General features: G+C 42.7%; 3 protein-coding genes across 3 annotated transcripts in view; 2 read left to right on the forward strand and 1 right to left on the reverse strand.

The window, feature by feature from the left end:
* The window catches only part of cpamd8 (C3 and PZP like alpha-2-macroglobulin domain containing 8), a 32,309-nt gene extending 11,695 nt beyond the window's left edge, over positions 1 to 20,614 (forward strand). The window contains exons 21-44 of the mRNA XM_028403560.1: positions 493 to 646; positions 1,610 to 1,740; positions 1,843 to 1,894; positions 1,982 to 2,280; positions 2,921 to 2,989; positions 3,077 to 3,233; positions 3,360 to 3,536; positions 4,494 to 4,575; positions 7,639 to 7,795; positions 8,135 to 8,209; positions 9,471 to 9,636; positions 10,152 to 10,238; positions 10,356 to 10,492; positions 10,607 to 10,762; positions 11,485 to 11,547; positions 12,591 to 12,850; positions 12,935 to 13,022; positions 15,050 to 15,124; positions 15,201 to 15,306; positions 15,421 to 15,531; positions 15,612 to 15,824; positions 17,469 to 17,540; positions 19,337 to 19,538; positions 19,633 to 20,614. Coding sequence (XP_028259361.1) covers positions 493 to 646; positions 1,610 to 1,740; positions 1,843 to 1,894; positions 1,982 to 2,280; positions 2,921 to 2,989; positions 3,077 to 3,233; positions 3,360 to 3,536; positions 4,494 to 4,575; positions 7,639 to 7,795; positions 8,135 to 8,209; positions 9,471 to 9,636; positions 10,152 to 10,238; positions 10,356 to 10,492; positions 10,607 to 10,762; positions 11,485 to 11,547; positions 12,591 to 12,850; positions 12,935 to 13,022; positions 15,050 to 15,124; positions 15,201 to 15,306; positions 15,421 to 15,531; positions 15,612 to 15,824; positions 17,469 to 17,540; positions 19,337 to 19,538; position 19,633 — 3,090 coding nt within the window. The 3' untranslated portion in view covers positions 19,634 to 20,614. The remainder of the gene's footprint in view (positions 1 to 492; positions 647 to 1,609; positions 1,741 to 1,842; positions 1,895 to 1,981; positions 2,281 to 2,920; positions 2,990 to 3,076; positions 3,234 to 3,359; positions 3,537 to 4,493; positions 4,576 to 7,638; positions 7,796 to 8,134; positions 8,210 to 9,470; positions 9,637 to 10,151; positions 10,239 to 10,355; positions 10,493 to 10,606; positions 10,763 to 11,484; positions 11,548 to 12,590; positions 12,851 to 12,934; positions 13,023 to 15,049; positions 15,125 to 15,200; positions 15,307 to 15,420; positions 15,532 to 15,611; positions 15,825 to 17,468; positions 17,541 to 19,336; positions 19,539 to 19,632) is intronic.
* Positions 20,615 to 22,088: 1,474 nt separating this feature from the next.
* On the forward strand, positions 22,089 to 23,839 carry cimap1d (CIMAP1 family member D). Its single transcript, XM_028403984.1, has 4 exons — positions 22,089 to 22,128; positions 22,622 to 22,732; positions 22,996 to 23,109; positions 23,332 to 23,839. The coding sequence occupies exons 1-4, from the start codon at positions 22,089 to 22,091 to the stop codon at positions 23,817 to 23,819; spliced, it is 753 nt and encodes a 250-aa protein (XP_028259785.1). The 3' UTR covers positions 23,820 to 23,839.
* An 81-nt stretch (positions 23,840 to 23,920) lies between these two features.
* On the reverse strand, positions 23,921 to 25,718 carry cks2 (CDC28 protein kinase regulatory subunit 2). The gene is made up of 3 exons (XM_028403985.1): positions 25,546 to 25,718; positions 25,087 to 25,214; positions 23,921 to 24,443 (listed from the first exon to the last, which is right to left on the reverse strand). The coding sequence occupies exons 1-3, from the start codon at positions 25,602 to 25,604 to the stop codon at positions 24,400 to 24,402; spliced, it is 231 nt and encodes a 76-aa protein (XP_028259786.1). The 5' UTR covers positions 25,605 to 25,718; the 3' UTR covers positions 23,921 to 24,399.
* Between the last annotated feature and the right edge of the window lie 248 nt (positions 25,719 to 25,966).

The raw sequence follows: 25,966 nt of genomic DNA on the forward strand, positions 1-25,966 counted from the left end.
TTCATCCTGGCCTTAAATGGGTCCATCCTGCACTCCACACAGATGACATCATGATGTTTGCAGATGAGCCTGGTAAATGGCCTGTGCGTGTGCTGCCCTGATGTCATGTTAGGTGAATATGCAAACCAGAATAGCCCTTTCTTTGATGTCCACCCCAGCAACATGTGATTCCTATATTTTCTGCTCAGTTATTTATGACTTGTGGCATGTGGATAAAGAACAGTTAAAAGATCCCACTGCATTACTGAGCCCTGTGAAAATTGGACGATGAGTGGAGCTTAATCCTTCAGGGAGCTTGAGAAGCATGAGTCAGTCAGCATGGAAAATTCACAATGTGATTTAAAAATTCTCCCTCGCTTTCAGAGCTTTGAAGGAAACACGCTATGTGACGGAGGGGCGTGCCGAGCAGATATGATGTCATTGTAGACTGTCAGAGGAGATCAATTGCCTGTAATTCGTCTCCTCTCCTCTGCTTTCTCCTCCTCTTCACAGGTTCATGTTAAAGTATCAGTTCCAAAGGGCATCAAATTTGTTGGCCATCCTGGAAAGCACCACCTCACCAGAAAGAAGTGTGTCGCTCCTGGAGAGGCTACTCCTACATCCATTGTGTTGTCTTTCACTGAACTTGGATTGGTTAACATCACAGGTACTCACAGAGAACAATCACTCGATAAACATTTATCTGTTCAGTTTTCAGTTCGGAAATCATGAATATGTTTCATGTAAATGTTGAAACACTGTCCGGTTGAGGGGCAGAGCCAGGTTAGCTGTACATTGGTCTTTTTTGGTCTTGTCACATGTTTAGAAAGAAGGAAGCGGGTCAGCATTTGTTCTGAGGAAATGATTCAGGGTTTTGATGCTGTGTAAACAATACAGATTAGATACTACTGGATCATGGAAATAGTGTTATTTGAATTCTTAAGCAGTGTGGCACTCAAAGTAAAAACAATAGCATCCTTTCACTGGGACATCTGTCCCCTCAGTGTGGTGCCTTACAAAAAGGCAAGCCTTTGACTTGGGAGAGCTCTGGTGGCCAAGGAGCTGAGCTGTGTGTGTGATCTGGTCACCCACCCAGGTTACAAATAGTCCCCTCCAGAGCACATGTGACAACAAAGCGGGCCAGCAATGCGGGGGTAACCAGAGCTGCGCTGTGACACTCAGTGGCATGTTGATGAGTTTGCAGGTCACTGGCGGTCAATGGGCCCCCCATGGCCCCACTCTTAGTCCTCTGGCCCCTTGTGTTTCCTTCTCACTACACACACACAAAGAGACGCCATTGGCACAGGGCCACATTTCCAATGTACTCCCCAGCAAGAGAACTGGGAGTCCTTTTGTAGACATATTTGTCCTGTGTAATATATGTTTCTGTCCAGTGTCCACAATCAACATTAGACATATGTCCTTATCCAGGTATTTGTGACATCACAGTGCTCAGCATCACATATTAAAATGTGAAAGCTACTTAGTTTATTGGCAGCTCATGTTTTTTTTACCTGCGTCTTTGAGCTCCAGCTTCAGTGTATGTGTATTAGGTGTATGACTTTGGATTGACTTGATGGCTGAATTTAAATGAAAGGAAAGCTGATGCTGTTCTGTGTTGCCTCGATAGCTCGTGCCATTGCCTACAGTGAGCCAAGCTGCTGCTCCGATGGAATTCCAACAGGAAAAATAGGAAACGATGTGGACGACAGACGGATCCCAACTGGATTGGACTATGTCCGCAGGACTGTCCTGGTGGAGGTGAGAGACCTGACATTCATCAATGTTGCGTGATAGTAAAGAGCCTCTACATATATGCATTTGATGTATGAGTTTCGATGAGTGACATTCTCATGCTTGCAGCCAGAAGGCCTGTCCAGAGAATACACCTACAGTGTCTTCTTCTGTCCCAATGGTCAGTACAAATATATATTTTTGCTAATATCACATTGCAATCTTAATTTTTCAGGAGTTGAAGTGATTTGTGTATTTCTGTTTTCAGAGAGGATCCACATTTCTACCCCTAACAAGTATGAGTATCAGTATGTGAAAAAACCCGCCAGGATGAACCAGTTCCAGGTGGCAGTGAAGACCCACAATGATGCCCACTTTGCACTGTCTGCCAGTCCCCATGACAGTGCAGAGATGCTGGAGATCGTTCTCGGGGGTAGACAGAATACTCGTTCCTGGATTTCCTTGGGCAAGATGGGTGAGCCCCTGGTCAGCGTCCCCACACCAGGTATCCTCTCCTGGGATGAGTTCCGCAGCTTCTGGATTAGTTGGAAGGAAGGCGTGGTGCAGGTAGGAAGATAAATAAAACATTGAAATGTTGTGCACAAACAAGTGTAACACATCTGAGTTCAGATCGTTGACACAAAGGGAAATGAGTGAAAAACACTCACCCGGCCAAGGGGTCTCTGTGTTAGGAGACCTGGCGCCAGTTTTACTGGTGTCTTGTAAGGTCACGCTTAACAGGCTGATGTCGCTGAGGACACTCTGTGATCCGTGGCAGTCAGTGGCTGGCACGCTGCTCCCCGGCCCCAGCCCCAGCATTAGCCTCGCATCATTCACCAAAGGCAGTAATTAAAAGCCCGCACATTACAGCCCAAAGCGATTCATCTGTTTTCTTGGTGGACGATGGCATTTTGGGGTGGATGAGTTGTAGGGCTCGGCTTTGCATGGTCTTTGGTTTAATGTGATTACGAAATTAAACCCTTGTAGCAGAGAGGAAGTGTGCTCTACATGGGGCTGTTTGAATGTTTGTTTTTGTGATTGTTTAGGGGAGGTGCATGAATCACACTGGCCACACCAACACTTGGCAGAAGGACCAGCTGTAGGGGAACTGTATCAGTTTCCTTATTCATGTTTTTTTTACTGCTGTCTGTTAAAAGGAGTTGTATGAACAAAGGATAAAACAGCCTGTCTGCATTCATCTTTCCAGGTGGGCCATGGTTTACATCCATCCAATGATTCAGTGATCCTCCAATGGGCAGGCCAGTTCCCAGGACAGGTTCGGGTTTTTTTTATAGCCTGAGTGTAACAGGTGTATTTCTTCATCTCAACAAATGATTTAAAAAAATATTTTCTGTCTATCTAGGTGCGACATATTGGCTTCTCAACAGGCTGGGGCTCAGTTGGGGAATTTAAGATCTGGAGGAAGGAAGATTCAGATGACAACCACAATGAAGCCTTCACACTGGGTGTTCCACACAACATGGTGCCTGGATCAGAAAGAGCCACTGCTTTTATGATCGGTAAACCATTTAATAATGTTTTATCGTTTCATCCACATCTACGTTCAGCAGTCATTTAAATGTTTTTTCAGTATGAATGACTAATGCGTTTTTATATGTATGTGTGTATTTGATGACTTATATCAGGGGATGTCATGGGGCCGACTCTAAACAACCTGGACAAGCTGCTGAGGCTGCCCTTTGGGTGTGGTGAGCAGAACATGATCCACTTTGCACCGAACGTCTTTGTTCTGAAGTACCTGCAGAAGACCAGGCAGCTCAGCCCTGAGGTTGAGAATGAAGCGACTGACTACTTACTTCAAGGTACAGTTGGAACCTCTGTTTTAGTCACAACAAGAGTAAACATTGATGGAAGGTGTTTTTTGCCCCTGAAAGTCAAAGATGCCTCAGAAATACCTTTTGTTACTTCCTTTATGTGGTTTACATTGTATACTAACACTCATAATTAGGTGATGTCTGCCTTCAGTACAGCAGATACCACCTCTTCCTCTCTGGTGACATGTTTATCTGAAGATTGCTGCATTCCCAAATACCTGCTGACGCACCTCTGCTTAGCTAACAGCTCTTTAATTTAGTTAAGCTCCTCGAGAGTGTGCCACGACTCTCCACAAATCAAATCCCTCCTGGCCCGGAGGTGCGCAATGTGGCTTCCTGCTGAGAGGAAGGAATGTTTTCTAATTGTTGGCATGTTGTGTACTGTTGTTGGGCTTTCGGGAAAGTATTGGAGGGAAGTTTACCTTGGATAATGTCTTCTGTTTGTGGAACTGTGAACTTCTTGTCAAAGGAACCTTGGCCTTGGCTGGTGCTGAATGTTTTGGATCACAGACTGGAACATGAAGCTTGATGTTGTTTCTCAGGCTTTTCTCCTCTGTTTTCTTCACTTAAGCTCAAAGATCTCCTGTTTTTTTTAAGGAAAACATTCAGTAACTTAGTAAAGTATTTCTACAAGGACATTCATTGATGTTTCATTGATTTAATTTGGTACAATTACAAATCTCCTCATTGTGTATATAGGAACATGGTGTTTTCATTCATTACATTTAAGTGCCCCTCACAGCAAATAATGGCCATACAAGTATTTGAAGGACAGAAAAATACCACACAGTCAAAAGAGAGTTCAGTTTTATCTTATAACTTTAGTATACTCTGCTAAATTCTCAAAGATGACATGTTGAAAAACCTTACTCATCACCTCTGCCCTCTCACTTTAGGACATTAATTTCAATTTATTTATCTAATTTCTTCTTTTCCTTTATCCAGGCTACCAGAGACAGTTGACATACAAACGGCAGGATGGATCCTACAGTGCCTTTGGAGAAAGGGATTCCTCTGGCAGCATGTGGTAAGTCATCATAGGTGTAGTTGTTGACGTTTGCACACTTCGTACCATTCAGGCTGTGTGTGTAGCTGTAGCCACATTCTCCAGCTCTAACTGGGACATACTGTAGGTTCCTGGCCAGGGCAATGAAATTTTTATCAGAATATAAGTATGCTGTGCTCGAATGAATCTATTCCTCTTGGTGTGTTTAAATCACTGCAGTGTTTTTCCTCCTAATGTTTATTTCTTGTTTACAGTCCCTGGGGACAGGCAGGCAGACTGAACCTTCTTAATATTTATAAAGCTGAAATCAGTCCTCTCAATAAGGAGCTCCACTGCTTGTATTTTAAGGCCCATGCACAACGTGCATACCTCTGGTTGATTTATGAGCCGAGGTGGGCATCATGATATTTAATAGAGCTAGCACTGTGAAACAGCAGGCTACATAAATGACAGAGAATCATAAACAAACTGCATAATTAGATCCCCGAGGTAGGCAAAAGTTGTCAAGATTTATTTGCAGTTAATCAGGGTTCATATCCGTGCCACTGAGTGGACCCATGCTGCTTTGGCCCCAATGACAAGCTCTTAATGCCACTTTTGGAGACAGTGTAATGATTTGTCTGGAGCCACTTCACCAAATGGTTCTTTACCTTTTTATTTTTGACATGGACTAGAAAATAGAATTGGTGTGTGCCTCCTAATGACTCACTACCTGGGTGTAATTGGTAAAACGAAACCACCACGGAAAAACCTTGAACTCTTCCCCTGATGACTATGAGAGGATATGAGGATGTAACAAGCAGCGGTTGGGAGTTTTCCTTGGCGCCCAGGGCAACAAGTGTGGTTTGTGGGTACAGCACAGATGGTGAACCTTCAGTAAACCTGCATCAGACACTTTATGAATCCATCAACAACACGTTTGCATCCAACACAAGCCCAGCTTTTGTTTTAGTTCCAGGGTTCATGAGTACAGCCGTGCTTTTACTACCTGCTGTAATGCAGTGTTAATGTATCCCCGTGTGTAAAAGTGTATCTGAGTGGAAATGAACAGGATCTAATAAAAAGATTGAACATAATGACAAGTGCTGGCAGTGCTGGCCTGGTGTGCTATGCTGCCATCTCTGATGCCAGGGCTAGTTAACACTTCACGGAGTGGCCTGAAAGTTCATCAGCTTATATTATTCAGAAGCAGGAGACAAAGAATGAGCAAACGGCAAACTGGGACAGTGTGGCTGCTATTTAATCTACTGTATATGACCTGCATGTTTAGACACAGCTACAAACACTGCCCCTGATACTCTATGCGAGTGGCTGCAATTGTTTTTTCCTGTTTCTTTATTGGACCATGAGTCCTCTGTCCCTTTGTGGCCAAAAACATTTGTCTAATCTTACAAACACTTGTGCAGAAGCACCCTTCACCAATTCTGTACCATGATATATTTATATATAATAATCTTTATGAATGAGGCAGTGCTTTTTTTCATTTTCTCAGACAGTAAAGGTCTTTGGCTCTACATGTTGAGGCTGGCATGGCATTTGTGATCTGACAGCGTTAGCAGGGTTCGGGGGCTGAATACCAGAGATTGTAAGAACTGATATCTACTGCTGTATTAACCTAATACCTGTTTCCATTCCCGCACTGGCATTTCTCACTTTCTTTCAGTGTTTCTTGGCTGACTATGTAGATTGATAAATGTTTCAAAATAAAGCTTCCATGTAGTATTTTGTAGATACAGGCTTGTCGCACTGTAATTATCATAGGCCATTAAAATAAAAGCCTTTAAAAGGAGTGGGAAGCACTTTCTCCAGCTCATAAGATTCCCCCCAAAGCTTAGCAACCCGGGCTTTATCATAGAGCCACCGATGTATTGTTTTTTTCAAAGAAATTCTTCAGATCTACCCTTTGAAGTACGGAGCTGGATAAGGGTAGCTCAGAGCGGGGATTTGATAGGTGGAAGTTTGAAAACAAGAGAAAGAATGACGGCGGGGGGAGAAGCATGAGTGGGAGGCCTGAGTCACTGGTGGAAGTGAGCTTGTCTAGTGCTTCCTTCCTTCCCCAAACTACATCATATTTACACTTTCCAGCACCTTTTCCCAAGGCCTAGCCTTTAGGCCAGTGACACAATATTGCTTAACATTATAAAACTTTCAGCAGGCCTGTGGCTTCATCCATAGTTTTGTCTCCAGGGAGGTATGATCCTGGATCCAGCCGGTGAAGATTTAATGTTTGGGTTTATGAGAGAAAGGTTCTTTTTTCCTCTTCATCCCCACAGTGCTCCTTTCTGAGATTGTGATGTCACTTATGAGCTGTGTTCACATTCTACAGTGTGACCTGTTTGTTTATTCCTTCATTTCAATGTTACGATTTTCTTTCTTTTTTCTTGGTAAACAACTTACCTCATCCTCTAAGTTACTTACTTATGATCAGGGGTGCTGTAATGGAATGTCTTGCTGTCACTGAGCAGTTGTTGGCTAAAGACTGCAGCTTTCAGCCACTACCGGGAGGTCTGTTGTTTATGGATGAGTGTATGTTTATTAGCTCAGCCGTGTCCCCCAGGGCTGACCTTGGCCTTTCTCCGTTGCTCCCCTGGTTCCTCTCCACCGTGGCCCGCTAAAACCATGGCTCATAAACTTTCAGTTCCACTCCCAGGCCAGCCAGATTCACAACCTTCGTCCCTGGGATACATATTTGTATAAGTTGCGGAATGCTTTTGGGGAATCTTCTACTCGCAACCAGAAACATACTTGATTGGCCCATGTAGGATTTCACATTCTCAGCAGCACAGCTGCCGCAATCAAACCCTGCTGCACCCATCTTCTCATCTCTTCCTTTTTTTTACATTTCTTCAGATTTATCTATACATACCAGTCCTCTTGGACACTCAGTCCTTCTATGCTCTTCTCTATCAGCCCCCTTTCTTTCTGTTAAATGGTCAAAATAGAGATACCTCTCACTACCGAAATTGCAATCGCTTACTCAGTGTGTGATAAGTGTTTTGAGCACGTTGACAGGGTTTTATTAACGTTTGCTTTTCGTCCACTAACTCTGTCTCTCTCATCTACCTCCATCTGTTGTTCCTCCAGGCTGACAGCATTTGTGCTGAAGTCCTTTGCTCAGTCTCGGGGTTTCATCTTCATTGACCCTGAGGAGCTTTGTGCAGCCAAGTCGTGGCTCATCAAACACCAGCGAGAGGACGGCTCCTTCCCTGCCATGGGACGCATCCTCAACAAAGACCTGCAGGTAGGCCTAAGCTTGCATGGGTGGTGCATGTTAAGAAAGGAACAGTGGGGTTAGACAGAATATTTGTTACAACATATGTTTGTGTTGCTCTTGAAGGAATTAAATATTTGTGTCTACTATCACCAGATACTGTAACTAACAGTAGGGTAAGCTACACATTCATGAGTAGGAAATGTAATGTAAGCAGTGTGAGGTCAGTGCAAGGCTACAACATATGCATATAGTATATATATTTCTCTATAAATGTATGTGACCGGGTGTCCAGACTGTTAAACAAAAAGGGCTCAGATGTTGAAGAGGTATCTATAATGTGAAATTAAGTGAAACTTTTATCAACAGGGAGGAATCCATGGGAAGATCTCACTTACAGCTTATGTGGTCGCAGCTCTCTTGGAGACAGGGATAAACACAGAGGTAAGCAGTCCAATAACATTGTATGTCACTGCAACACTGTGCTTCTCACTCCTCAGTCGGACCTTAGAGGCAAGCCTTTGAAGCAGCAAAGTGTTGTTAGTGTTTAATTTGGCAGGACTAAATAGAGCCACTAAAAACATATTAAAATGTTCCACTTGGCCCGGTGCGTCACCTTTGCTGGATGCAAACTTTTGATTTATGATTCGAAATGTTTTTTTCATCATTAACAGCAGCACTTAGTAAACCACTTACTCCTGTAGGCCGTCCTACCAGCCCGGGTCGTGCGTGGACGTATTGCTGCATTCCTGATAGTTGTGAAGACTGATGTGCTGGCAGTCAGCCTACTCAAATTTGTTATGCCCCAGTGCTGTTAATGTAATGCCTAATCATGTTTTGGACTACTTCAAAAGTTTAATGCTGACATGCAGAGATAGTTGAGTCATTGTGCCCTCTGCTTTTCCCCTTGTCAGTCCACTCAATTTTTTTTCCGCACTCACAATAATCAAAACAACAAAAAGAAACAGGAAATTGAAACATAAAAGCCTCCAAACCACTGATTGCTTTTGTCTTTGCTTTCAAATCGTCCACTCTTTATTTAGCGTTTCCTCTCTCTGGCTCGTCTCCATCCATCTGCCCCCCCCAAGAATCTGTCCTTTTACAACTGATAAAAACTGAGAAGGCATCCATCACATCAAAGCAGCACCTTCATCTCCCCCCTTCCAATTTCAGTTAATTAAAAGATGACTGCTGCAATTACAGTGAGTGGCTCCTAAGGCCTATCATCTCACGGATGAGAGGGAAGGTCACATCTGCATGAGATGAAAGTCAACTCTCAAATTCTTAAAATGAGTGTTTATTCAATAACTGCATCTGCACAGAGGAGACAGTTTGGATGGGGAAGCTTCTTAACAACTTAACACTGAAAATGATGATGATGACGATGATGATTGTGTGTCTGTACATACCAAGTGTCACATCACGTAAAAGACCTATCTGATGATACCTAAAAATCACTAAACTACAGACATTCTCATGTTGACAGCACATGTCAGAAATTCTGTTTGGTATATATTTAAACAGCAGATACTCAATTATGAGAGATAAAATATACACAATATAAAGTTTATTAGAATACAAACATGTAGAATTTATTTAACTGAAAATACAGACTTCAGTGTTTTCTCTTCCTCTGCCACGTGTTGTATGATAATGACCAGCTCCATTACCACATGTTCACTTGTGTCTGTTCCATTTGATCCAGGAAGAGAAGGTGGCAGTGGCCAAAGCCAAGGATTTCCTAGAAAGCAACACATACTCTGCTGACGATCCTTACACCACCGCTCTGTCTGCATACGCCCTGGCTCTGCTGCGCAGCCCTTATGCCTCGCTGGCCCTGCGCCGCCTCAACCACATGGCCATCACACAAGGTACTACCACACGTCACTGTGAGCGAGTCAGTGGAGTTACATTCGGTCAGAATTTAGCAGCCTGGACAGCAGATGTATAAACAGGTGCTAAGACCAGATGTTAATACAAACTTTTTTTGTAAAACAAAAAATCATTTCAAAGACTCCCTTCTTTCTTTGATCAGATCTTTGCAGCAACACAAAATAGTAACAGATTTACAATTACGGCTTCCTGACCTAAGGCTGCTTGCAGTTTGAACAGGCAGCCCTGCACAAGCTGTCGGACACATTTTGAAAGTAGCTGCTGTGGTTCAGCCCACTCCTTCCTTTCCTTCTCTGTTTCTTATCTCACTGTTGGTTTCCTTTGGCCATTTCCTTCTCTTCCATCTGACTAAAACTTTCTGCAAGTTTTGGCACATTAGAGCATTTTTTAAAATTCAATTCTGCATGCACAACGAAGTCACAGGGTTCAGTAACATGGCTGAACAGGATATTGATGTGAGCCACATAATGAATCAGCTTGTTTATCTCTGTAGATGGACTCACCCACTGGAGTCTGACTGGCAGCACTATGACAGATGAAGACACTTTCATGGGCTTCAGTGATGGCCTCTCTCAGTCAGGTACAACATTCATCGCCTCCTATCCTGCTTATTTAATGCTGTCACTGGTGGTGATAGTCCTTTTAATTCACAGAATCCAAATAAACCTCTTCATAATCAGTTCTTGTTTGTTCCCAGTGGTGTCAGCAGAAGTGGAGATGACAGCTTATGGTCTTTTGACCTACACCCTACTGGGTGATGTGGCATCTGCCCTGCCTGTGGTCAAATGGCTCTCCCAGCAAAGGAATGCCTTGGGTGGCTTCTCTTCCACACAGGTAGTGCTGTTTCCCTTCCCTGATGTTTCAGACAAAACGCTGTCATGACTAAAGACAAAGTATGTTTCATTGATCCCAGAACTCAGGTGTTGCATTGACTTTTCTTGTCTCCAGGACACATGTGTGGCTCTGCATGCTCTATCAGAGTACGCCATCCTGTCCTACGTCGGAGGGGTGAACCTCACCATCTCGCTGGCCTCCACCAACCTCGACTTCCAGGAGACATTTGAACTCAACAGGGACAACAAGAAACTCCTCCAGAGTGCTAAGGTAGTGTTTCTATGTGCAGAAGGCTCCTCATTTTTTCTGTATGCAGATAAATGTACCCTTCTGCTGCATTTAGGCCTTGATACTTCATCAAAATTAATTGATTTCACTAATTATCACCAGTACTTCATACAGGAAATTTCACCATCTGCACTATAATGCAGTTCAGAAATGTTTTCCCTCTTAATTGCTGTGATTGATGAGCAGCAGTGTAGCAGAGACATGCTTTGGCTTTAAACATTCATCTTTGGTTTTCAGCTGTTCAGTAGCCATGATCTTTTCATCCTGCCAAACCAAACCAGGCTTAACTGGGCCGGATTTCTCAAAAGCACCTTGTTGGTCTGTTGATTTAATCACTGGGGTTTATTGGCCTGTTTGCCCACACAGACTTGACAGTGTGGGCAAGACGTACCTTGGCCAGAGCACTGTGGTGTCAGGTCAGCGCTCTGTGTGTGTGTGTGTGTGTCTGTCTGTCTAAAAAGCCAGCCTCAGTGGTTCAGGTGAGAGTGCAGTAGGTTCTGTAGGTTCTCTCTGCCAGGCATGTTCCTCTGTGCTATGATTAGTGGTGTCAGCTTAATTGGGGGCAATTAAAGCCTGTTGGTTAGTAGCCAGGGAACCACTAGTGGCTGTGCAGCAGCCTACAGCATTCATTCACTTGATAAATGACTCATTTGCCTCTCCCTACCCCCTCTGACTCTCTTGTTTCTCTTCTTCTCCTTTTTCAGATCCCCAGTATCCCCACTGGCCTTTTTGTCAGCGCTAAAGGAGAGGGCTGCTGTCTCATGCAGGTACCACAGTACGACACAAACACACACACACACACACACACACACACATTGGGACAGTCAGTTGCCCTAATCTGGAATTTGAATGAAGTGAGTTGGTTCCCTGATCTCTCCTTACCTCATCACAAACATACAGGACTGTCTCCTTTGTGGATGATATTCAGTCCACTCCTCTTGTCATCCACGTTTACATATTTGTCTGCTTTTAAACCAAACACAGCACAAAGAAAAAAAGCATGTGTGATCAAAGATGTTTACGGCCCCATTTTTGGGAAACCTGCATGTGAAATATGACTTCATTTTGAGGAAGGCAGGGCCAGCTGCAGCAGAGGATGTTGTTGTGTGTCTTCCAACTCAGCAGATTTCTCACACACAAACACACAATTTCTTTCTTCACACCTCTCTCTGTCTTTCTCTCTACTTTCCCTCCATCCACACCTCTTCATGCGTCAACACACCTCTCTGACAGCGCCTGGGGCCAGCAGCACCTGGGCTCTAATGAAATACAAGAGCGGGGCAATCAAAGAGTTCTGCCCGTGTATGTGTTTGTAGACATATTGTATGCTATCAGTATGTCCTGTGCCTCAGGATTGTCATTGAGTAATGTTTACAATTCACAGTGTATGATTTGTTTGGTTTGGGGATTAATATTAATAAAAAAGGGCACCAAAACATCAAGTTGTCCTCAGGCTGAACTAGTAGTCTGCTGAATGCCTTGTCTTGTGTCCATAGAATGTGATTTGTGGTTGATACTTTAAAGTCGTTTTTTTCCCCCTCCCTTTTCAATGCCGGGGGTCAGACATACTTTAGTTCTTAGTAGTTTGTTGTCACTCGTTAATGCTGTGTCTGTCAAAAAAAGTATTTAATTAATTTTGTTTCCTTATATTTTTTTAACAAATATCAGCTTCAAACAAATATTCAGGGGAAAGGTTAGCAAAGCAATAGTAACACAAGTACCAGGGAACAACACCAGATCTACTCTGCTCTTAATGTTGTGTGGATCATGTCATGTCATTCTTCTTCTGCTGCTCTCTGTGTGTCTGTAGATCGATGTGTCTTATAATGTACCTGACCCAGTGTCCAAGCCAGCCTTCCAGCTCAGGGTGGATCTCAAAGAGCCTTTTCAGGAGCAACACCTGCAGCCCCCTTCCTCCTCCTCTTCCCGTTATTCTACCTTACGTTCCCGCAGCCGGGCTGACAACCGGTCTGAGCTCAACCGGAAGCGTCGGGCTCCCATCGATGACGACGACCCAGCTGCACACCAGGACAAAATGGACTTCCACATCTCCTTTGAAGTTTGTGCCAGGTAGAAGCTCACCACACACTCATACACAGCACTGCTTCAGATGAAATTTTATATTTTTATCCCAATCTCAACATTTCTGTCTAGGTGGCTCCATTCAGGCTCATCCAACATGGCCGTCATCGAAGTTCCTATGATCTCTGGGTTCCGAGCAGATGTTGAAAGTCTAGAGAGGGTATGTGCAGACACTTAACAACATAAAAAAGTCATAGAAAAATCATGAGCTGTTGTTGTCGGTCACAGAGACTGACAGGCAGGTAGGAATTTATTCGACTCCTCCTGTTTCCTTTGCACACATTCACACCCACACAGGATACATCCCTTAACTTACTCCCATAAACACACACATACCACTCAATATGAATACTATTGTGTTACAGTGGAAAATGTTTTGACGTAAGTTGGAAGCTGTCAAGTGTTTACCTGATGTTCTCCCCATTGTTGCACGAAGATGTGGGACACATCAGTTCATAGGCTGCTCTTGAGTTCTACGCATTATGCACATGTGAAAATATTTGTGCGTCATAGCCATGGGAATGGTCATTAAGGTGGGGGTACTTTTTATAGTGTATTTGCAAGTATGGTGAGAGCAGGAGCAGCCAGCTGAGGGCATGTGGAGGTTCAGGGTCAGGACCACATAAACAGCTTGTTGGCCCTTGTGGGGTACAAAGAAACCTTAACACGAAGGGCAGAGAGAGGAAACAGACAGATAATATCTAATAAACAGGACTGAATTAGGATTTATGTTGATGGAGAGTGTGAGAAAGTGAAGATAAATTAAAGGGAAGGATCCAGATCAGCTCCCCAGCTGCCCACCAGAAGCTTGTCCCTCATTACTGGACAGTTATAGAATCTTAGTCTGCAAGCTTTCCCCTCCAAAAGAGCCATCTCTCTGGCTACCTGGAAAAATGTTAAACATACACACACATACATATACTGCTGAGTATATCAGTTGAGGCTGACCTGAGTTGTGGTGGCTAACAAGCTCAGTTTACACCCCTACTGGCCTCCCTTAGAGTTTTACTGCTGCCTGCACGACTGCCACTTACATTCCTCAATTTATGGTGGCAAGCTTGGCTTCTACAGTCATGTCTAGTTGCTTTCATGGATGTTGTGGTCATGAATGATTAGTCCACTGACTGACTGTGGGAGCTCCCACTGCCATGGCCTCTTATCACCCAATATAATGAGCTTTGTTTAACAACCCAGGACACACTGCAGGTATAACATTTGAGCTAAGGGAGTTCTGTGGCAATTTTTAGTTGCTACACAGACAAACAATGGTTTTCTAAACACAGACCAATTGTATAGTGAGTTTGTGTGTGAGAGGGAGAGAGTAATGTGTGTCTGTGTGCATGTCTCGGTGGCGCCAGCTCAGGCTGAGCACCTCATAAACCCCTGCTGTCCAAAGGCTGCCACCTTTGACAGAATGAAAAATCCCCCTGTGGGGGGAATTAACTGCTGGCTCTTTATGCATGCACACACTCAGATTCACAGTCAACAGCGTCCCCTTTGCTCATTCATATGCTCATATTTATTCGTCATGGTCTTGCATGTTTACATGATCAGCTGTGCACAAAGTTCACAAAGTACCACAAACTTCCAACAGTGTAAGCAGAGCTCAGTGATTACTGATGTGGACAGTTTCATCCCTGGCCATCATTTCATAGTATAGTATGGTTTGCATTTCACACAGATGGGTGGTAACGGCACTGCACAATACAAATCCAATACATTTGGTCTGTACAAGCAGAAAACCAGCCAAAAGATTAATGTGCTGAGGTGCATGTGCCAGTCCAGGATGTTAACCCAGGTTGTCATGTCATAATACTCAATTCTTTATGAGTAGTAAAGGGTTATCGGCATGATGCGGAGCTGTCCAGTCCACTGTGGTGCTGATTACTGTTACTGTTAATGACTTCTGTGTGTGTCTTTTTATAATCACCAGCGTTTCATCAGTGTTTTGTTCCTTAATTTGGTATAATGGAAGAAGGAGAGGGGCGTCTAAAGTCTCTTTTTTTATGAGTTGATTATGCATTGTTATAATTGTACTATTGCCAAATAAATACAGAATCCCAATGGCCAAACAGTCCCAACAATTGCACAAGTAACAATTTGTTTTGATTCTGTTGTGTTTCTACCTTTCTTTTACTTTTACACATAGTCTGGGTTACTTATCCACCTTACTGTCTTTATTACCAGCTGCTAATGGATAAGAGAGTGGGTCTGAAGAGATACGAGCTGGATGGGAGAAAAGTGTTGTTCTACTTTGATGAGGTGAGGTTCATCCAAATTCCTGGAGATGTTTCTGCTGTTCTGTGCTCAGGTTTTTTCTGCGTATCCCATTTCTTAGATTCCCAGTCAGTGTATGACGTGTGTGGCCTTTCAAGCTGTCAGAGAATACATTGTGGGCAAGACAGCACCTGTTCCGGTCAAGATCTATGACTACTACGAACCAGGTGTGCCTCTGCGGAATATTTTTAAGTAGTTACATGACCTAGTTATGTGGAGCATCATCATTGCTTTGTATTTGTGTGTGAATTTGCTGGTGTGTGTCTGTGCTTGTCATGCAGCTTTTGAAGCCACCCGCTTCTACAATGTGAGTGAAAGCAGTCCACTTGCACGGGAGCTGTGCGATGGGCCTACCTGTAATGAGGTGGAGAGTTCGACCAATCAGTGGATAGGTGAGAGACGAGAGAATGCTTTAAAGCTTTGCAGATGTTCTTCCTTCATCAGTCTTCTGAAAAGATTGTTTTATCTGCAGGATTTGTGCAGGCAAACCAGTGCAACAATGTCTTTGGCTGTCTGGAGGAGGAGCAGTTTGAGCGTTGCACATGCTACAGGGACTGTGGTTATGATGGGGAGCCTGTTTGTGGGTCTGATGGGCAGCTCTACCAGAACCAGTGTCAGATGGAGGTCTTTGCCTGTCGGAACGGGACACGCATCAAGCAGGTTCCTCTATCCCAGTGTCCACACAGTAAGAGCTTTTTTTGGCAGTTGGCAATTCTGCCACAGACCGCAAATCTTCAAGCTGAATGCTGACCATTGGCAGTTAAAAAAAACGATAGAAAAAGCTTCCATGACATCACCTGTAGTTTTCTGATGTGCTCTTTTGAGGGCCTGTGGGAGGCTTCATGAGGCTCTGACTGCCGCTTTACAGCCTGCCTAACTCCAAATACAGGCAAAGAGGTGAAGCTGATGTAGGCAGGCAGTCGTGGAAGAAAAACCTCAAACTTACGCTGTGGTACTGCACCTGCCTGTCAGTCAAAGTCCTAATATAATAAAAACATACTTCACCCCTGAGCCAAACACTGCTGTCTGAACCAGACAAACATGTCAATTTTTGCAGTAAAGTTGGTCATTTTAAGATGGATTGACTGGCTTTTAGGGCGAGCCCCTAGAGGATGTGGTTTGAACTGCAGTTTTGAACACTCCCATAGTGGCCTCATCACAACCAACGATTCAGCAGTCTCTCAGCTTCGCTGTCTTATTCCAATGCATCATTCCAATTTATTCCACAGGTGGAAACTTGTACTGGCCTGATGGTGTCGAGCACAGACTTCTTTAAATCATGTTCTGTTATTTGTTTGGCTTCTTGCCAGGCTTCATGGTTCATGTATCTTTTTAGGCGGACCATTACGCGAAAACAGCAGTAACTCAGATGCTAATTCTTCCTCTTTTGTTGGACTGACGATAGACTAGACACTACACTAACTCGCATAAAGGTAGTATAGGAGTGTACTGTCCAGCTAAGATTAACATGAAGATGAAGAATTACTTTATTAATTCCCATAGGGAAATTAGGTAAGCTAGTTAGTTAACTTAAGTAGTGTTTGCAACACAATACATAGACAGCCTTATTATTAACTTTAGTTCCAATTTTAGGTCTGTTTAAACTAACGTCACAAATTGCCCCTTTAAAAACCAACCCAACAAACAGGATGTGCGTTTCTTTTTACAGTACATGTGTTTACTGGATACAGTCTGTTGGCTTTGTTGAAACTTAATAAGTATGTGTAATTGTCCATTGGGCCTTATGCATCTGTGTGTGTGTGCCATGTTTCAAGCTCAAGAAACAGCTGTTCAGGTGTTGAGCTGATTACTGGATGAGTTTTCTGAGAAGAGCTACCCCCCCACCCCCCATCCTCTCTCACTCTCTGCTGTATTACAGGGCTCTCTTCAAATGACAGAGTGCTTTTGTCCAGCCTTTGAAATCCTTGTCACATTCCTTTCCGACGCACAGCCCAACAACAAAGGCGCCTTCATGTTGTGGGGCAGATTGGGGAAAAGGCATAGACAAAACTTTAGTGGGAAAAGACTTTCGTTTGTGCCAAGTGGTTCATGCTGTAGATCATCAAAAGGATCCTATTTTTGTTTTGGGACCCCTGACCTTGTTTGTTTGTGTATGCTTCTGTAGGGGAGATTCATGCCACCATTTCCCGATTTTGAAAAGGAAAAATATACAACTTATTCCCATTTATTGCTTGCTGCTATTTTTTGGAGACATAGACCTTTAAAACAGGATTTAGATGATGCTTTGTTGAATTCATTACTAGTGTTTTAGATGTTGTGTCATCCACATAAATGTGTGTATCTAATGAGTGTGTGTTTGAATTTACAGTGGAGACCACAGAGGACAGACAGCCAATAGTAAGCCAGGAAACAGAGCAACCCTCAGTGCCCGTACACACAGGTAACTTCATCTACCACACCTTGTCTTTTCTTGTTTTTTTTCACACTGACCCACAGCTTTCCCCCCTCTCTCTACTATGTGTTTTTTTATAACTTTATTGTTGTTTAAATGCTGCAGCTTTGGTTGTTCTTGCTGCCCCATCTGCTCCTGCATACACCTTGTGTCAGCTAAATGTAAATGTAATCATGTAGTCAATATTTTAAGGCAGCTGACGCTGGCATGTGCAAACATGAAAATGGATGGTATGTCATCTGCACATCATATTTTATGTAAAGACAGTGTGCAAAGGCAGGAAGAGGAGAGTGAGAGACAACAAGATGCAAAGGTTGTGATAGAGTGCAGAGGGAAAGAAAGGGGGGGAGCATGGAAGAATGGGAGAAATAATGAGAAGAGGAAAGTGGATACATACCGTAGGTGGGGTGTGTGTGGCAGCACATTCCCCTGCCACCACATCATGTCTACAGTCAGTGTGATAAATAGGTGGATAGGTTTCACACTGCAGGCTTGATTGTTTCTCTATCATGAGCTTAGATCAGCTGCCACTTCCAGAGAGGCGGCCAGAGAATTCCTGATATGATGTTTGGCTGCGTGTGGAGGGAGGATGTGGCTGTGTTACGTTTGGCAATGGAAACATAAAAAAGGCATTGCATTTAAGTGTGCACACCTTACTGTGTATCCATGTGGTAATACATGTCAACTGTTCATATAACATCGAAGTCTGCCTGTGTGAATCACCTGAGTTCAGGTGTTGTGTGTGTGTGTGTGTGATGTGGCACAGCCTGCACTGACTTGTTCCCCAGCCTGCAACTCCTGGTAGCTGCAGCTTACAAAGCTGCTCTCAGTCAAAGGTCTCCTTAGTACAAAAGCTAACACTTCACACTCGCCACAGGAATGCTGTTATGCACTCACACACATATATATAGATATATATACTGTATATGCACACACATGCTCATTGCATGCTCACAAAGGCAAACGTGTCCACACAGACTCACACTCTCACCCACAATAAGATAACCCAGGGGAGATTAGATTGAATAAGTGCTGTAAAAACACTGTCATTGTAAACCATTAGAATGTTGACGACATGCCTTCTAAGTGCACCAAGAGTGTAATAGGTGAAGGTGAGTTGTGCCAAGGAGCTGACAGCTTCCACTGGAACAGCAGAGCAAGCTGAAGCTCTGGAATTAGTTTCCCTGTGCAGACTTGTCTTATTAGTGAACTTGTACCAGAGGACAACATACATACACAGACTCAGGCTTAGTTGGCATGATTTTTATTTTATTATTTTATTTTGTTCAGATCTCACCATGAAGCTCAATGTGAATCTTTACAGAAGCTAAACTCTGCTTCTAGGACTCAAAGTAAACATTTTATAAAGTCATACTATTGAGGGGAAAAAAAAGACTTGGCATGCTGTAGCAGACTGCAGTATTTGAAGCGGAGTGGGACATCTACTGTCAGTGATCTGGTATTGCAGCTCAGAAACATCAAATGTGCAGGATATAAGTATATATTAGTTATTAGATTCACACCAAAACAGTGTGTTTGTACAATATTTTTTTGGACATTTTTGCTTTTAATTCATATGATATTGGTAGGACTGTGTATCACCTGATTATTGACACCAAAATAATCCACATGCTCCTCAACATGGATAAAGTGTGTACATTTAACAGGGACTCTGTCTGTCTCCAGGACAGACTTCTTAATCACTCCCTATACATGCATGATGGATATGACCATGAACTCTGTTTTGGTTACATCTTTATGCCCTCCCATCCTGATTCCTGCAGGTGAAGAGGAGCAGGGCTCCATGGCAGAGGTGTCCTACTACTCATATGAATATGACCCAGATTCTGACCCTTTCCTGGCTGATGCAGAGGGAGGGGACCATTCTGACCTTCCTGAAGGCGTGGGGGGTGTACAGCACAAGGTGCTCCTGCCAGTAGATACCCAGTTACCCGCACTGGACACAAAAAACACCCCTGAGCGATGGTAGGAGCTGCTGCATTGATCTTTTTTGTTTATCTGTGTGTGTGTTTGAGGTGAGCTTATAATGAGCGTGTCCTTTTTTTCTTGTCGCCCACAGAAACGCTCACAGAGTGAAGCCATACCCTCCACCAAATTGTACATTATTTGTGAATATGCTAGTGAATGGAAAGAGAAGAGAGACTTGCTTGGGCTGAGTTGGTTGGGTCTGGAGAGTGTGTGTGTGCACCTGTGTGTGTGTGTTTGAGCTTTGAATGGATTGCCTTTTTATGTTTGTGTGTGCAGCTGGGCGTGACTGTGTGATTGATATTAAGCTCCTCCAGACTTTTATTTTTCTTCCTCTAGACTAGTCACCAATAGGCACCATAGCATTTTTGTTATTCACTGTACTGCCTTCATAATCAATAGAAGAAATAGTCAAGTATTTATGTTTGTAATTACACCTGACGTTATGCAAAAATATTTTGTTATATTTTCTATCTGTGGTATTTATTTGTAGCTAGAGGTCATATCATTTTTTTAAGTCATTGCCCGCTTATACAGTTTTTGTGTGCTTCTTTGACATTTCAAAGGCATTTTTCTCTCATAGCAAGCTTTAACCCAATTACTGAAATATTTGATGGAATTCCTGCTTGTATCCTGCTGGAAAAAAAGACATATGTTAAGCATATGCTTTACTGAAACACAAGCTGAAATATTTGACATTTTTAAGACGCTTTTGTCTTTAATAGACAGCACAGTAGAGATTAAAAATTGGACTGACCCACAGCAAAGGACTTTATGGTTACATGAGGATACATTTGTGCCAGTTCAAAATGTTCCTGAAACTATTCTGCCATGATACCAACTACATACTCTCACCATTCACTTTACCTACCTTGAGATTTGATTGTACAGTTCATAAGCTATTTTTGTTTTTGTTAAAAAATTTTGTTTCATGAAGCAATCAAGTAAAAAATAAAAAAATAAAGAATGAAGTTTCAAATTTCTGTAAATGTACCAAATTATGATCAAATGTAACCCTGATTCATATCAAATATTGTGATTTTTTAAAACAAACGAGAATAAAATGTGTATACAGTCCAAGAAGTTTTGTGCCATAGTACTGTATGACTTTAACCCTTACATTTTATAATTGCAGGACGTGCCTCCTTTCCTAGCCGAGGAGCTGCCGTGCAGTTGTTTATAAAAACAAAACAGTTCCTTTGAAAGGCCAGTTAAGTCTGCAGATCATTTCCTGTCAGCAGTGAAGTCTATTATTACCCTGCTGCTTTAGAGGGCGCTCTGCTTTGATAACTGACTCTCTGACCCCTGTCGTGCTCCTGTGTTGGAGACACAAAGATGTATACGAACCATACACCTCTTAAAAATTTGGATGTGCATTTGTGTTACTGCCGACAACAAATTGGAGTTACTGAAGCAGCAGCGGCTGAGAGAAAGTTAGAGCCTGTTAAAGTTTAATGTTTGTTGCACATGTCACTTCTCACCACCCTCTCAGTTACTGCAGGCCTCCTGGAAACTGGCAGCTCAGGCCTTAAAACGAATCATCACTGGGATTAGAGGAGATCAAAGCAAGCTGAACTGTAACATCATCTCGAGAAGTTGTTCGACCTTCGGTTAAAGATGGGAAAGACGAGGGTTGATAGTTTAATTTCCAGCAGTATTCTGCTTGCAATTTATGACTATATCAATAGCTGCTTCAGGTTTTCTGTTCTGCATATGTGTTAGAGGAAGAACATTTGCACAATACAGTAGTGTCAAAGCATATGAATTCAATCTACATTCCCACTTGTAAAGAAGTGCATACTTTACATAAGGAGAGCTGTTGTAAAGTAAACCTCCATCCAGCTATTCAGTTTGAATGGAAAACTTTGTTCCTGTTACAATAAAGCCAGCAGTGCAGGGGACCAGCCAGAGCCACACAGTCTCCGTGGCAACTGCATGCATGGCTGAAGAGTGATATTGCATCTCTACTGTGATGAGCAGAAAGAGTGAAAAGAGAAAGGAGGGAGAGGGGGATCTTGGTTTCATGGTTTGCAGGGGGAGCTAACATTACAGGAGAGAGAATCGGAGTGATGACATTGTTTCTAAGTACCAGCTGAGTGCACCTATACATCTGAGAGACGGCTATTCACCTGTCTGAGCCACCACTGATGGAACATGTGGACATCAGTTAGATACAACCCTACCCAGTCTGCTCTGTTGTTGATACTTTGATGTGTATTATAGGTCTTAGGTTTCCTGATTGTTTCAATGGAAATGAAGGATTGATTCTGGATCGACAGGGCTCTGTGTTTCAGGGCTGTGGGTGATACTGGAGAAAACACTCTGATAAACAAGAGAAAGGACATCAAAATGGATTAAGGAGTGTGGTGGACAATTTCCAAGTATGCTGAATAGTAAATTTACCCGTGGTAAGATGCAAAAGATACATAATAATAAGGTGTTTGTCGGCCAGGAATTTGTCATTCTGAATGATGTGCCTCGTAAATATTTCTGTAGATCTACCACCTTTGCAGAATTCCTGAGGCATCCATCACTTCAACACGGATATAAATGGCAAAGAAATACCCAGTAATTGCAGGAAGAGAAAAAGGTAAGTCTATCAACTAACCACTTTTATTTCATGTTATACTACTTTACACTTTGTCTACAGACATAAATCTGCTTAACATTTTGTTCAGATTTGTCACTTTTGGTCATCTGGTATTTCATAACATTGACTGAAGCAGAGTGGAGGTGTTCACAGTGTGCAGACCTGCCAGAACTCGTTCCACTCTCTGAAAAAATGCCCCCCCTTTTGCACATGCCTCTGAACGCACAGGTTGTGTTCCCATGTTGTGTGGTGTTGCCTGCAGCAATGCTCAGTAGCTGTTTGTCTGAAACACTGTCTGATGGAGCACATATACATAGCAGTATGCTGAGCAATGCAACACTGTATAAGGTGGAAAAATTGGTAACATTACATGTTACTGAATAATTAACCTGCTCCTACTTCAAGTTTTCTCACTTGCATTTCTTTTCCTGTATGCATGTCACAGTGTGTGTGAGGCTAAATTTTTTTTGGTGACATTTCCTCCTGTTTCCAGGGCCAGGACCTGGACGCTATGGGCTTCCTCCTACCATTGGATTTATTGGCCATGACTTCACAAAGCCAACTAGCCCTGCCTACTCTTTCCATGGCAGGATGAGTGATAATAGTGAGCCATTTCTCTGTTTTTATTTATGATTATAATTAGCGATATTATTAGTTGAACCTTAATGCCTGTCTTGATCTGGATTTTGATTTCAAATACATGAAGACTGTCTTCTTATTCCTTGGTAATGTCAAAGTACGACCACAAGGGGGAGACGACACTTCATAATTCATTAGTGATTCCTCACCACTAGTTTGTTAAATTGATTCTAATCATACTGACAGAATATACTAAAACATAGAAACTTTAAATGTTTATCTTTGCAGTGTACTACGTTGATTCCAGTCCAGGACCTCAATATCACATTGATGCAAAAATTAACCGCTTTGGAAAGGATGCAACACTTGCATATTCAATGTCAGGCAGGATGAAAGCACAGAGTAAGTTTTCATTTATATTTCATCTACAGTTTAATAGATAAATTAAATATTTAAATTTCAATAGTTAAATTTCCACCTGACACATGTTTTTTTAACTGCTATACAAAAAACAAAAATCACATCTGCTTTTGACACCCCCAGAGACCCAGTGTCAGCTGTTGCAACTGAAACTCCACCATATGGTGCCGATGATTAACTATAGAACGGTTTTCTGTTCACTAGAGGAGATTTTCCACACTCCTGGACCTGGTGCATACAGCCCTGAGAGAGCCCCACCATGCAACCTGCAGCGCAGACTCCCATCCTATACAATGGGCAACCGCACACACTACCGTGGTACTGATGCAGTCCCTGCTCCAAACAAGTACTGTCTGCCTCCACTCATGGGTCCTCAAGTCCCAAACAAGCCAGCCAGTGCAAGCTACACAATGTCAGGTCGTTTCAACACAGGGGGACCGTCTGAGGATTTAGCCAAGACGCCTGGGCCATGCAGCTACAACAGCACAGACCCGAGTGTTTATCTAACACGGCAGCCAGCCTTTTCCATGTTGGGGCGTCATAGCTTACCTAGAGATGGCACCAAGAAACCAGGTCCAGGAACGTATAATCCAGAGAAAGTCACAGTTCACAAGGCCAGACCACCAGCCTACTCCCTTGGCATCAGACATTCTGAATTTGTGACCCCACTAGTCGTCAACATTTCTGACTGAACTTCAAAGACGAAGAAAATTACAACATAAATCTGTAATGCAGAAAATAATATCAATGAGAAAACATATGAACAAACAATTTATTTTGTTCCAGGTAACAAAGATCTTATTCATTGGCAAGATGTAATAATAGCTCAAAATATATGCTCATAACAAAAACACAAGTTCAAAGATCAGGAACTATTTAAAGACAGAAAACTGTTTTTAGGAGGGGGTGGGGGGGATTGTGGACATGAGCATAAATTCCTATGCTGAAAAAAAAGACACTCAGTAAATACATTTAAAATACATCTTGACAAAATAATACTAGAATATTTTTTTTAAATGTGTTAAAAGTGTACAATTTAAACTTTCCCCTTCACAAGGTTATCATTCACAGTGAAATCACGTCATTTGTCTCTCATTACCTCTGAAAACTGAGGGAGTGTGAGGAACCAAAAAGAAGAACACACCACTTCTAAACAACTACAACGTATCTACACAATACATTAGAACATATGTAGATATACATAGGAGAAATATGTAGTCAAAAGACAATGCAAAGCGGCAAAGATGATAGCAAGTATTTAAAGGTTCCCATTTAATCCTTTGGGAGAGGCCTTCTGAAAAGCAGTATGTGCGGTTCTGAGAAATAAAGCAACAAAGAGAAATCTGTCACCATCATGTAAAATAATTGGTTACACAACACATAAACGTGAAAATACTGATGATATTGTCAGGTCACAGTACATGCTGTGTAACAGCAGTGTCCATGTAGACACCTGGGGAGTATGGGAGACAGTATGGTGCTGCAGTCCTGGTGCTGATGTAAAGGTAATTTGACACATATAGGCACCCAAAGCATGTGGTGATTGATGTGGAATTGGGTTTTAATATTGTGGCTTATAAAACTGTCTGGAAGCTGTGATAGGTAACGTTAAATATTATTATGCTAAAAGCTATTATCGGTTCAGATATGCTTTATGCTTGCTGCTGATTATGCGTTTTCATTTATTTTTTTTCCAAAGGTTATCAGTGATTGCATTTACAAGCACATAAGTATTCAGGATTCATATCATATCCTAGTTTTGATCATATTGAGCACATTATATCTCCGTGTGTAAATGATCACAACAATAACAAGGCCAACAGGTACCTCACTGCCAGGATAAGGTCTAACATGTAGAAGCAGGATTCACCGTTTACACGCACACAATACAGACAGTGGTCTGCCTTTATGATTACAATCAGCAGTAGCTTTGTGGTGCACACTGATTCAAACACTGACCTGGTTTGTGGACCATGTAGTGAATCCAGCCCTGGCTCTGCTGTACCCCGAGTCCTCTCCACTCCTCCTCCGACATCAGGTGGGAGGAGGGCACCAGTTTGGACAGCTCCTTCGGAAGCACAACATGCCTGTGGGGAAGGTAAACCACGGTGAGCCACTAAGCTTTAGAAAAGGGTTCAAAAATGATGTACTGTTAATCCCGTAAAGCCACAAAAAACTCGACTTGAGTTAGCACCGTTAGCTTTTAGCTTTAGGTTCTGACAAGATTAACGTTCTTCTAGCACCACACCGACTTAATAACACTCATTACTGGACTAATATAACGCGACCCATACACTATACGTACGGAGTTGTCAACTGATCGTAATATTACGCTTAAACACAGACATCTAACCACAAGCTGACGTTATCTAAACTGCGCAACAGAAACTTCTGCAAACCTTAACAAATCCCACATACCTGTACTCAAACTCTTCGTCGTTGTACTTGTCAGAATAGATGATATGCTTCTTTGACATTTTCAGACAACAGTAGCAGCCACGGTTGAAATACAAAAGCTGTCTTCGGGTTATGTGAAGTAAACTAGCTGGCGAAATCTACGAGCGCAATAAGCCGCTGCTGTCATCTGCCGCTGTTTTCTGTTTCAAACCCCAACGGTTACCCGCATTCCTCTTATTGGTCAACGCACGCGGACTGAGCTGGGTCGTCTATGAATGGGGTGATGACGCACTCCACCGTTTAAAAAAGCAATTCCTCAGATAGAAAGCTCTGTTTTGCAGCAGTGGTTACATTTTGCTGCTATCATGCTGGGTGGTATTATGAGGAACGTTGAAACAAGTAGTACACCTTGGAACTGAAGATATGTGAATTATCTTCTATT

The sequence above is a fragment of the Parambassis ranga genome, chromosome 4 (genome assembly GCF_900634625.1).
Source record: "Parambassis ranga chromosome 4, fParRan2.1, whole genome shotgun sequence".
Taxonomy (NCBI): domain Eukaryota; kingdom Metazoa; phylum Chordata; class Actinopteri; family Ambassidae; genus Parambassis; species Parambassis ranga.

Excerpts from the sequence above, each read along its gene's own strand:
- cimap1d (XM_028403984.1), top strand. The coding sequence starts at position 22,089 with ATGGCAAAGAAATACCCAGTAATTGCAGGAAGAGAAAAAG. Across the intron at positions 22,733-22,995 it reads TGGCAGGATGAGTGATAATA|TGTACTACGTTGATTCCAGT; the intron begins GTGAGCCATTTC and ends TTATCTTTGCAG. Across the intron at positions 23,110-23,331 it reads AGGCAGGATGAAAGCACAGA|AGGAGATTTTCCACACTCCT; the intron begins GTAAGTTTTCAT and ends TCTGTTCACTAG.
- cks2 (XM_028403985.1), bottom strand. The coding sequence starts at position 25,604 with ATGTCAAAGAAGCATATCATCTATTCTGACAAGTACAACGACGAAGAG. Across the intron at positions 25,215-25,545 it reads GACGAAGAGTTTGAGTACAG|GCATGTTGTGCTTCCGAAGG; the intron begins GTATGTGGGATT and ends CCTTCCCCACAG. Across the intron at positions 24,444-25,086 it reads CTACATGGTCCACAAACCAG|AACCGCACATACTGCTTTTC; the intron begins GTCAGTGTTTGA and ends TTTATTTCTCAG.